Source organism: Austrofundulus limnaeus, unplaced genomic scaffold, assembly GCF_001266775.1.
Source record: "Austrofundulus limnaeus strain Quisiro unplaced genomic scaffold, Austrofundulus_limnaeus-1.0 Scaffold239, whole genome shotgun sequence".
In the NCBI taxonomy this organism is placed as follows: domain Eukaryota; kingdom Metazoa; phylum Chordata; class Actinopteri; order Cyprinodontiformes; family Rivulidae; genus Austrofundulus; species Austrofundulus limnaeus.
The window spans coordinates 546,695-558,718 of record NW_013952641.1 but is presented as its reverse complement, the minus strand read 5'-3'; the positions used below and the strand labels follow the sequence as shown (position 1 = coordinate 558,718).

The window sequence follows — 12,024 nt, the reverse complement described above, 5'->3', positions numbered from 1 at the left end:
CCCCCCCCCCCCCCCCCCCCAAAATCTGGCTATGAGTGCAACACCATGACCTCAATCGTAGAAAACAACAATAACTAACAAATAGTCACAGTTCTAGTAAAGCGACTCGGTTCTGTTCATTTATATAATTCATTTTTGATTTATGTTCTGACGAGATCTAAATGCGAGCCATTTTTAGCTCAGCCGCTTTCAGCTTTGCATCTTCCATCTTAACATGTCTTGGTAGTGTGTTTTTGCAAAATAAATGTTCTTCTTAGGAAAAAGCAAATATTTATTTATTTTTTATTTTTTTTAGGGTTGAAGAATGAATAAGAAAGTGCGTGGATGTGTTTGTAATTTTGACTCGTCCATTTTGAACTTTCCTCTTGAATAAGTGAAGCTTTTTTTTTCACAAACAGATTTCTCTGCCTGCCTATCTCCTGTGCCCATCTCCTTCCCTGCTTGCCCTGCCTCCCCTCCTCTGTCCTCCCCCTGTCCTCCCCTCTGTCTTCTCCCTCCTCCAGTATTTAAATTAAAGTCTGCAATCAAATGCAGCATAAATATCCACCTCTTTGAGAGAGCTCCGGAGAAGTCATTTCCATAACATAAGTGCTCAGACAAAACAAACTGCCACTTGAGCTGGTTCCCATTGCACTAATTGACCAAGATGATGAGCATGCTCTTCTTTTATTTTTAGCTCTCCCCTCTCCCCTTCTGTCTTCCCACCTCCCTCCATCACTTTAACCCYAAACAACACTCCCCTTTCCTGCTTTTCTGTTTTACCACTTGCCCCCTCTGCAGGGCTTTGTACGGAGGGGCAATAACGCTTTGTGGCTTTTTTTGCTTTGCAGGAGAGAAAAAGAACAAAAAAAGGAAAAAAAACAGAGTAACTACTTTGGTTTTTCCAGCGAATATCCACCCAGAGACAAACTCAGTTGCCTTTTCATTTCATKTTGGATGACCTTCTCCCTTCTCACCTCCTGAGTCCGCTTCATAAATGACGACTAATGTCTCAGTTCATACACCACAGGCTACTGATGATTATTGCAGCGGGGACAGTGGCTCCATTTTAGGTGTGATGGTGTGATTTTTTTTCTTTTTTTTTTTCGAGGGTGGGCGGGGATATCTCTCATTTAAAAGACCCCAWGGCACAGTCATGGAACAACCCAAACCTTGCCCTCAGAAGGATGGCTGCTGGCTCCCTGTGGAAGAACTGTCTCACCCTGCCTCCCTTTTCCTCTCCTTTTTTTCTTTTGTGTGTGTGTGTATGTGTGTGTTTTGCTTCATCCACTCATCCTCAGTTTCTCATCTATAGCCCTCACTCCAAACTTTCTATCTCATATCCTTGTCTATTGTGTTTTTACTCTTTGCTGCTGTCTTTGCCTCGCTTGATGCTGTCGAGATTTCTAATTCAACAAACACCCCCCACCACCACCACCTTTTAAAACACTCACCACGTATTCAGTCACAGAAAGACAACACGTTATGGCTGCGCTGCCATGATGGGCAGGAGCAAACAGCCTCCATCCATCTTAATGTTGGCTACATTTTATAATGTTGATGTCCAGGTCCACAGGGAGCGAGACGTATTAGTAGGGGGCGTGCTGTCTGCGGGGTCTATGATTCCATTTGTTTTGCCCTTGAGTGGATTATTGTTTCACACGGGACATTAAACATGGGTAGTAAGGTGTTATTTAACGCTCTCATACCTCCCCATGGGGATCCTGCATGTGAACTAATTTTGGCCATTTGATCCCGGTAAAAGTCACAACGTGGTCTAGTTCTGAAAGCCACCCCCCCCACTCCACACACACATTTCAAGCTCTGCATTACGACAGGATATCATATCCTATTTAATTTGCTTATCCAAGCACTCCCTGCCACCCCTTTACCCCCTGGTAGGAGTGGACATGCAGTTTGGATATTTAACCCGGCAGCTCACTCAGCAGGCTCTAACCATCTAACCACCATGTCAGTGTATATGCTGAGTCATCACCTTCTGCCATTATCGCTCTGTTTTCTGTGTTATACCTCACATGTACCCTGTCATGTTCTGTATGCATGTTCCACATGAGACACACATCCATCGAAACAAAGCAATAACTTTTGTTTGCCTAATCTCTGACCAGCGGGGACATTTTGTTTCAGATGCAGCGCTAGAGTTGTAAATCTGTTTGCTTCATTCAAAAGTAGAAACCACCCAAAGCTCCATTTTTGTTCCCTTTTCCCCCTTACGGTGTTCTTTCATTGCGTAACAATTCTTATTTTTTGTTTTGTTTTCTACTCCCAATTCCCGTACCGGCCCAGGTGCATTCAGGTGTTGTGTGTTGCATACATGCATTTGTGTCCCTCTTCCTCTTTTTTTTTTTTTCGGTTCGCTCTCTTCCTCTTCAGAACGACTCCTTTCCTCTAATGCACCTCTTTCTCTGCCCTGATTGGTTTTAATCAGGTCGTCAAGGGAGACGAAGAGCGGCGAGATGCTGGAGCTCCACATGAGCAACATCAACGTCGACGTGTTGGAGCTGCTGCTCGAGTTCGTCTACACGGGGTCGCTGGTCATCGACTCGGCCAACGCCAAGACGCTGCTGGAGGCCGCCAACAAGTTCCAGTTCAACACCTTCTGTAAAGTCTGTGTCTCCTTCCTAGGTAAACAAATAACCCGGAGAATTGCAAAGGGAGGGATGTGTGTGTTGCGTGCAGTTGAAACTACAATGTACGAGTGTTTCCTCCACTCACAGCACTGTGAAGTTCCAGTTTCTGGCTCAGTTGGTCACGGAGCTTCTGATTTTGTCCCAGTGGGTCAGACCGAGCACCAGCTCCAGATTTCTAAAAAGGTCAGGGAACAATTGTCACTTAAATGTCAAATCTTCTGGCCAAAACGGCGATGGAGTGAAGAAATAGCTAAACAGATTGATGCTTGGACAAGGTATGAAAAGGGGGAGTGGTTTTTGGAGGTCCCAAGTGGTCATTTGAAAGTCAAATGGCATGTAACAGCGGGTCAGGCAACCCAAAAAAAAAGGACTGAAAATGTCAGCTTTTGCATTCAGTTTAATAAATTGTTTTGGGGTATCAGTAACACAAGGAGAAGTGCATGTTGGCAAAAAGGTCAGCAGCAGGAAAGGAGTGAAAAGAGAGCAAAAGAGGGCCAGAAGCTCACGTTATTGATTTGTTTTTCTCGAACTCTGGGGAGGAGGAGGAGGGGGGAGAACGGGAAACACATTTGTAGCTTTCATTGCCGGTGAGACGTCAATCCATTCTTCCTCGACAAGATTCATGACATTTCGACGCGTTGGAACGGTAGAAATACAGGCACAAGCGTGTGTCCTTGAGCAAAGAGAAATTGATACCGCATCAGGAATTATTGAAGTTTGCAACAAATACAGCGAGGATAAATGGCAAACATTTCCTCGACCTACTTTCAGTAGACCGCTTTGACCTTTATTTACACGTCTTCAGATTCAGAGAAATAAAAGCCAGCCTTAGCTTATTGTGTAACTGCTGCTCTGCGAGAAGTCATTTTTGATGACTGGAAGCTCAGAAATGCATCTGCAACGTGTCCCGCATCTCAGCTATTCTGACAATGTTGGGTATGAGGACAAATTCAAGCATTTCCATGTTGTCACGAACAGTTTTATTCAATAGACTGAGCTGCATTCCTGAATGCTCTGCATGACGGAAATTAAAAACCAACATCCCTTGAAAAGAATGCATGTCGACCACCACCTTTTATAGTTTATACCCATCTTACATTGAGAACTGACAGTTAAGGCTGTTTCAGTTAAGCCTTGAATAAAAGTTTAACAGTCTTATGAGTTTTCACACTGAGTGTGTGTTGTGGTCTACTACCATAACAAATTTTAAATAAAATTTGGTCAAATTAACCGAGGTAAAGCCTTTTTAGTGTACTGTATGTGAAGGTCAATTAGTTGACCGTCATCATGTCATATTGAATTCAACACTGATAGTTTGAAGAATTACTTTAGAGGGTACATATGCAAAATCCAATTTTTTTAGCCTTTGAATGGATTTTGTTGTGTACTTGGATTCTCTAGGAGGGCAGAAGATTTTAATTTAGTCTCTCCTAGTGCTGCATAGATATCTTTATATTGTTTTGTCAACCTGTTCAGTTTTCTCTAATTTCTTGTTATGAAACTTGGTCTGAGCACAGTTAAAGATACGGACACAAAAGCAGGTTGACAGAATTTATTAAAATTGCTGGTGTGAAGGTGGAACCAAACAGGCTCTCTCGTCAGGTAATCTGAACACAGAAACAACACGTTAGCGAGGGAAACAAACTGGGTCAAAGGTGCGGGGTTACGTGAATTCACCAACCTGGTGTTAGCAGGAAGTCTCTGTGGGGGAACTCCGTCAGAGTTAGTTTGGTTCCGGGTTGCTTTGTTTACATCACCGATAAACTCAGTGGGACTAAATGTTCCATTAAGCAGAATCAGGGTGGTGAAACAAGCCAGGGTCATGCACAGAATAAACAGAGGTTTTACCAGGTTGGAGGGTTTAGGCGGTTGTCAGGAGTCCAGGACACAGGTGAGGGTCGAGAACCAGGAAGTCAGATTTGTTGTGTTGCCGGACAGGGTTGAGGCAAGAGGCAGTAATCTAATAAACAGAACCAGAGTCATTACCATGAAAGCCGATGAGCTAAGGTATCCAAGAGGGTCTGAGGTGAGGATCAAAAAACCAGAGGATGTAACAGGAGTCGGGGAACCAAGGCAAGAACAGGACATGGGAACAGAATGCTGGTAGATCATAGACAAGGCTGATGATAAACTGGGAACGGACTGAGGGAAATGGCTGGCTTATATGCAGAGGAACACAGGTGAGTTGCATGAGCTTGATTAAGTGGAGAATCTGTGAAGGGATGGGAGCAGGAGCAAACAGGCTGAGAATAGGAGCTACTAAAAACACAAGACTACACTGTGAAAAACTAAACAAAAACTATGGCTGAGACTAAAACTATAACATTTCTATGACTTTTTCTGAACGATTACATCAGTATTGTAGTATTATCAGTATTGTCAGTATTGTCAGTACATTATTTGTGACGAAACTGCCAAATAATGTTTGAACTTACCAACTACAGTTTGATTGTCTTCATTCTCCTCTACCTCTGGGTCAGACTCTGAATCCAACATGTAAAGCTGGATAGACAAGTCTTCCATTGTGGACATCTTTAAATTAATTTGTAAATAAAAAGTTTTTGCACCACTATATAGTCGTAAACCCCTCTAGTTACAATTGACCGCTCTTGGAACTGGAGAAGCGTGGTTTAGATTTAAAGAGACAGCTTCAAAACGAGTTGATCTGAGACACACCTCAGAAAGGGAGTGAAAGAGGGGCTTGTGGAGCTACAATAAGGAAGAATTGAAAGCGTTCAAAGCATTACAGTTCCACTTTATATAGACCCTAACTGAATTATTTAAATGTGAAAAGAAGAATTTAAAAGCAGAATATGCCTCTTTTAAAGATCCACAAAGAAATATTTTTTCTGCCCCAAATTCTKATAGAGATTGAAACACAGGCAGGTATTTTATTTTGAAGTCCGTACATCAGCTGTAATGAAGCATCAAGCTTTACTTTTATTTGATATTTGATTTGACTTATGTTTGTTTGGGATTTTTCAGATGTTTAGTGACCTTTAGCGGTTGCTATTTGCTCAGAAAGACGCTCGCACGCTGTCTTAAGTGATAAAAGTCTCGGCAATGCTTCCCTTTGAGAGATATTGTTTAATTAAGGCACATTTCAGCGGCTGCTGACCTGTTTGATCCGTCTGCCTGCTTCAACGGGGATGTCTCTTTTGATAAATGGCAGTGTTGTTTGTTGAAAGAAACATTTCCAGGCACAACGCCGGGGATGCTGCACCCTTACAAAAGATCACAAACAGTGGCATAAGCCTTCTTCCTGCTGGCCTGGCCATCAGGGCAGTGTTGTATGTTCTTGGCCCGGCGTGTGCGTGTGTGTGTGTGTCTTTGTGTGTGTAGTAGATCCTGAGATCTGACAGGACTTCTTTAAAGTGGCCCAGCTAATCCCACATCCMGCTCACTGATATCCTCCACCTCATGCCTGGGCTGTGAGCGATCGATTCCCCTAGTTGTTTGTCCCCGAAGCTGTTTTGAGTTATTATAGTTGTTCTTTCTCCGTCTCAGGCTGATACAAAGCCCGGTAGGCTGAGTCTGTGGTACCCGGAGCCACTTTGTCTGTTTTTGTAGCCCTGTACATCTTTTTATGGATGTCTGAAACATGTTTTGTTCCCCCCTGTCTTAATCAATCTGCTTGTGTCTTTTGTTTCTTTGTTGTTCTCTCTCTCTTTCTCTCTATCTCTCTCTCTATTTCTCTCTTTCTGTCCCCGTCTTTGCCTTTGTCTCTACCTCCTTGTCTCCCTGACCTTCTTTATTGACTCCAGAGAAACAGCTGACTGCCTCTAACTGTCTGGGAGTGCTGGCGATGGCTGAAGCCATGAGTTGCACCGAGCTCCACAACATGGCCAAAGCTTTTGCTCTTCAGAACTTCCCTGAGGTGAGTCATTGTTGATCACTCTCTCCTTAATTTCTTTAATTAAAAGGGCAGCATCTCACTGGGCTGCCACTGTTTCTTAGTAGTTGGCAACTAATGCTGCATTCACACCRAAYGCGATTTCAGCTTCAATATCGCATCCAACACTTCAAGTTGGACGCTTGTGCACTTTGAGGTCAGACGCGAGTCAAAATTGCTCTTGAAGCGTTTGACGYGCGTCGAGAGCCTCCCCGCCCCCTCCCTCCTCTGTCAGTCTCAGTTTAATGTCGGATGAAATAAAGGAAATGGCTTTGCTTTATTTACTGAGTGCAAGAGAACGTYGCGCTCATCAGATAATTCATTCATAATGAATTCACCAGATGATTCAGAGATGTTCTGAGTTTGGTGAGTTTCATCACCCAGGAGCTGCGAGCTGACTCAAGGCTCGCTTTCAGAACTATGTTTGTCCCGAGTCTAGTTTGATGAGCCGCTGACCCGCATCGGTGCTGATATCTCCTGCCAGGACACCGACTACAGGCACTCGATTTTAGCTAAAGAGCTCCTGTCATCTGTCTCAGGTTAGTGGACATCTTTCTGTCCCGTCGGAGAATCTGTCACTACGTCACACAGTGGAGTCTCTCTGATTGGTTGACGTGGCGTGTCGAGCTACAAAAGTTCAGATTTTCCAACTCCAGCGTCCGACGCGTCAAGCGCGCCRAACGCTCAAATTGCTCAAATTCTTCWAATCSCGCTGCTCTCATTGCTCTTTATGTGCACTTTCCGAAGCTGCTTGATGCACGTCCACCATAGACCTCGCATGTAAACTTGATGCTTCTGACGCTGAAATCGCGTTTGGTGTGAACACAGCATAAAAATTACATGAAAATAGACAATTTTTACATATTCTTCTACCCCAGTGATCCATGTGGCTACATTCCATGATTCGTTTTTTTTAAATCATAGCATTTTTTTTCTTTTTTTGTTGTTGTTCATAGATTCCAAGACTTTATTCCAAGCTGTGGTCATTATCTTGCCATTTACCTCGGCCCACACTGTACCCACCTCAGCCTGCTTTGTACCTTTCTAGGCAGCCACCCCTACATTTCCGTTTTAATCAAATGGAGCACATGCTTAAATTAGGATAGGGCATTTTTCAAAAACTATTTAACATATATAGTAATATATATTGTTTATAGCCTTGGATCTTTTTTGTCAGAGTAAAAGTTACCTTTCAGGTGATGGTTTGGAAATAGCTGCAACAAAATTGAGATTTGTTTGAGACGGTTCAAAAGGTTTACAACAATTTTGTGACAATTTTAGAGAAAATTATTCACCCAAATGTTTTTAAACAAAAACCATAAACCACCTCAGTCCTGCTATGTACATGCTTTTTTCCCTTATTATTATTGTGTATAGTATGTTTAATGTGTTTATTCTGTTTGCGTTGTGTGTTTCTTTTTTATCATTGTTTTATGTCCACTTGTGTTGCTGCCCCTTGACCATCTTTACATCAYTGTAAAAGAGAACTGGTTCTCAGCTGACTTACCTGTTAAAATAAAGGTCTATATGATATGCAGTCATAACTTACCTGACACTTACTACCTCAATGGGATTTAAACCAAAAACAACACATTTACAACTGTTTTTTTCTATGTTACAACAGCAGAAATAACTTTGACCAGTCCAGCTCCACAATGAAAATGAAGGTGCAATTTAAGAACAGTTGGCTCAAAGATACAGTACTACAAAAACAAGCAACAGATTATGTTTGAGCAAAAAATGCACCAATGAGACACAGATTAACCACTACTAATACTACTACTGCTACTGCTACTATTGAGAACCAATCAGACCACAGACTGAACAACAACCAAACGGGTAAAAACAACTAAATGACTATTTTAGTTTCATTTATTGTTATATGACACTGGCACTTCAGTACTTATTCTAAATTAGATTTTTTTAGGTGATGATGGATGTTTTTACATGAAAGGAGTCCTGTAATGTAAGTGCATTTGTGTCTGCACTTTGAGCTTAGATCAGAGCTTCTCTTAAACAACCTAAAAGAGGAATACAGGCTATGATTTTAGTGCAAGCCAACAAACACAAGAATTCAGAGACTTCTCAGTTTTTTGTAGCTTTAATGGATGGTGAATCTCAGAAAATTACATAGGATTGAAAATGAGAGCATCGGAGCGTAGCATCAGAAAATGCACTTGAGGGTTTGAAAGCAGGCAGCTTCTCTGACCTTATCTTGGAAACCATCACAGAAGGGAAAAAAAACATATTCTCAACCTTTAGCTGTGACTGTGGAGACAGTTATTCATTGAAAAAAARACTTTCATAAGGTTTTGTGTTTTAGCAAATATTCAGTGACCTCCAAAAATATAAATACATTTTGCAGCAGAGCTTTGGACTTACAGTGGGGTGTGAAAGTTTGGGCAGCCTTGTTAATGTTCATGATTTACCTTTATAAATCATTGATTGTTTGGATAAAACAATCAGTAAAATATACCATATAGGGGACAAACACAGTGATATTTGAGAGGTGAAATGAAGTTTGTATGATTTACACAAAGTGTGCAATAATTGGTTGTACAAAATTAGGCAGGTGCAGAAATTTGGGCACTGTTGTCATTTTATTGATTTAAAAACCTTTAGATCTAATTATTGGAAATCAAATTAGGTTTGGTAATTTCAGTGACCCTTGACMTCCAYACACAGGTGACTCCAATTATGAGAAAGGGCATTTAATGGGGGCAGTTGTAAGTTTTTCTCCTCTTTGCATCTTCTCTGAAGAGTCGCAGCACGTGAGTCTCAAAACAACTTTCAAATGAGCTGAAAACAAAGATTGTTCACCRTCATGGTTTAGGGGAAGGATACAGAAAGCTATCTCAGAGATTTCAGCTTTCAGTCTCCACTGTGAGAAACATTGTGAGAAAATGGAGGACCACAGGCACAGTTCAAGTCNAAAATGGAGGACCACAGGCACAGTTCAAGTCAAGGCTGGAAGTGGCAGACCAAGACAAATCTCCAACAAACAGAAGTGAAGGATGTTGAGAACAGTCAGAGTCAACCCACAGATCAGCACCAAAGACCTACAACATCATCTTGCTGCTGATGGAGTCACTGTGCATCGTTCAACTATTCAGCCCACTTTACACAAGGAGATGCTGTATGTGAGAGTGATGCAGAGGAAGCCTTTTCTCCACCCACATCACAAACAGAGCTGCTTGAGGTATGCTAAAGCACATTTGGACAAGCCAGTTTCAATTTGGTTTAAGGTGCTGTGGACTGATGAAACTAAAATAGAGTTATTTGGGCAGAACAAGGGCCGTTATGCATGGAGGAAAAAGAACACAGCACTCCAAGAAAAACACCTGCTACCTACAGTAAAATGTGGTGGTGGTTCCATCATGCTGTGGGGCTGTGTGGCCAGTACAGGGACTGGGAATCTTGTTAAAGTTGAGGGACGCATGAATTCCAATCAATATCAGCAGATTCTGGAGACCAATGTCCAGGAATCAGTGACAAAGATGAAGCTGTGCCGGGGCTGCATCTTCCAACAAGACAACCACCCTAAACACTGCTCAAAATCTACTGAGGCGTTCATGCAGAGGAACAATACAACGTTCTGGAATGACCATCTCAGTCCCCAGACCTGAATATTAATGAAAATCTGTGGTGTCACTTAAAGAGAGCTGAATCATCAAACCTGCATGAACTAAAGATGTTTTGTAAAGAAGAATGGTCTAAAATACCTTCAGCCACAATCCAGACTCATTAGAAGCTATAGGAAGTGTTTAGAGGCTGTTATTTCTGTCAAAGGAGGAGCTACTAAATATTGAGTCAAGATTTTTTATGGTGCCCAAATTTCTGCACCTGCCTAATTTTGTTTAACCAATTATTGCACACTTTCTTTAAATCATACAAACTTCATTTCACTTCTCAAATATCACTGTGTTTGTCCCCTATGTGATATATTTAACTGATATTTTTATCCAAACAGTCTATGATTTATAAAGGTAAATCAGGAAAATTAACAAGTCTGACCAAACTTTCACACCCCACTGTATTTGTTTTATTGACTGAAAGAAAATGCAAAAATGATTAGAAAGTCTACAATGCACATCAACACTACAGTGATTTTAACACAAATGAATACTTTCATTCCTCAAAATAGCCACCTAGATTTAGATCACAGCTCAACACACCAAGTATCCTGACAAGGATTTCTTTTAAATGACTCTCTTTTGTCTAAGCAGCACAGTCAAATCATGCAGTTTGAAGACATTCCCAAAGCAGCTGGGAATGTGATGGATGTACGGTTCAGTTCAAACACTTTGGGAGAGCTCATCCCAAACTATTACATAATATGCCTGTTGTTCTCTTTCTTCACTAATCATGAAGTTTTTACAGTGACTCTGAGTTTATTTGTTCACAAAACTAGCATCTGCCAAACCATTGTCTCATGGTGCAATGTTACACTGTAAGATGAAATTGTTGAGGCAAAAACAAAGTTCACTGTTCTGGGTAGAAAATCTATGAAATTGGGAATACTCAATTAGTGTTTGAGTAATTTTTATACAAACCTCATGAGGCCTTCTCATCTGTGAGTTTTAGTTGAGAGAATGCCTCTTGAAGGAAAGAGAGAATAAAATGTATGCTAGTTTGTGAAAACAGTTAAAAAGTTGATCAACACAGTTTTGAGAACAAAGGCACCAGGAATATCAACTTGTCCTAATATTATGGGTAAATCTTTCATGTGCGCAACCCACGTACTCAACTCTACTTCTCTTTCTTGCTAACGCATGTTCCTTACAAATGTGGCACCATTTAAAAGGGAAAAGAGTTTCCAACAGTATAAGATATATTGCCAAGAAGCATTGTTACAACAAATAAATGATCTATGAAATACAAATTTCCTTACTTTTTGTATGAAGCTAATTTTTGTAAAAAAATTAACATTTTGTAAACTGTTACCATTTTATTCATTTAAACTAGAGATATAGATCTTTCAGAAAAATAATGTAGCAGCATTTTTTGTGCACACCAACCATTAGTTCGAGCCCAAATGATTTCATGAGAGATACCCATTAGGTGCATCATTGTCAGTACCTGTGAGCATAGACCCTGCTACAGTGGTCTATGTGCACAGTTTATGTCTGCTCCAAACATGCCACATATGATTGATTTGGATAGGTCCCATGCCACCAGGCAACTTCAAGCTGATGCTATGTCACCTTTAGCTGTTATTAAAATGCTGKTTTTATGTTTAAATAGAAAATAAACTTATCTTCTCATCACTTCCTCTTCTAAAAACCCTGAAACTGGCCTCTGTCTCTTTAAGAACCACCTTCCACTTCCGTTTTGTCCATTTCGGTGCCGGGGGCGGGGGCATGATGCAGTTTACTTGGTATCTGAAAATACATTTCCTCAAAGATATTTTTAATCTGAAAAGAGATTCACTGAGTGAGAACTAATGTTGAGAGCTCAGCAGACAGTTTTCACTTTCACCGAGAGCCTGCAGGAGTCATGGGC

The 12,024-nt window shown here is 41.2% G+C and overlaps 1 protein-coding gene across 1 annotated transcript in view; it reads left to right on the top strand.

Annotated features, from left to right (window-relative positions):
* klhl29 (kelch like family member 29) overlaps window positions 1–12,024 on the top strand; it is a gene marked incomplete at its 3' end in the record, with an annotated part of 392,046 nt that overhangs the window by 244,570 nt on the left and 135,452 nt on the right. The window contains 2 exon segments of the mRNA XM_014020080.1: window positions 2,429–2,625; window positions 6,395–6,507. Of these exon segments, the coding sequence (XP_013875534.1) occupies window positions 2,429–2,625; window positions 6,395–6,507 (310 nt within the window).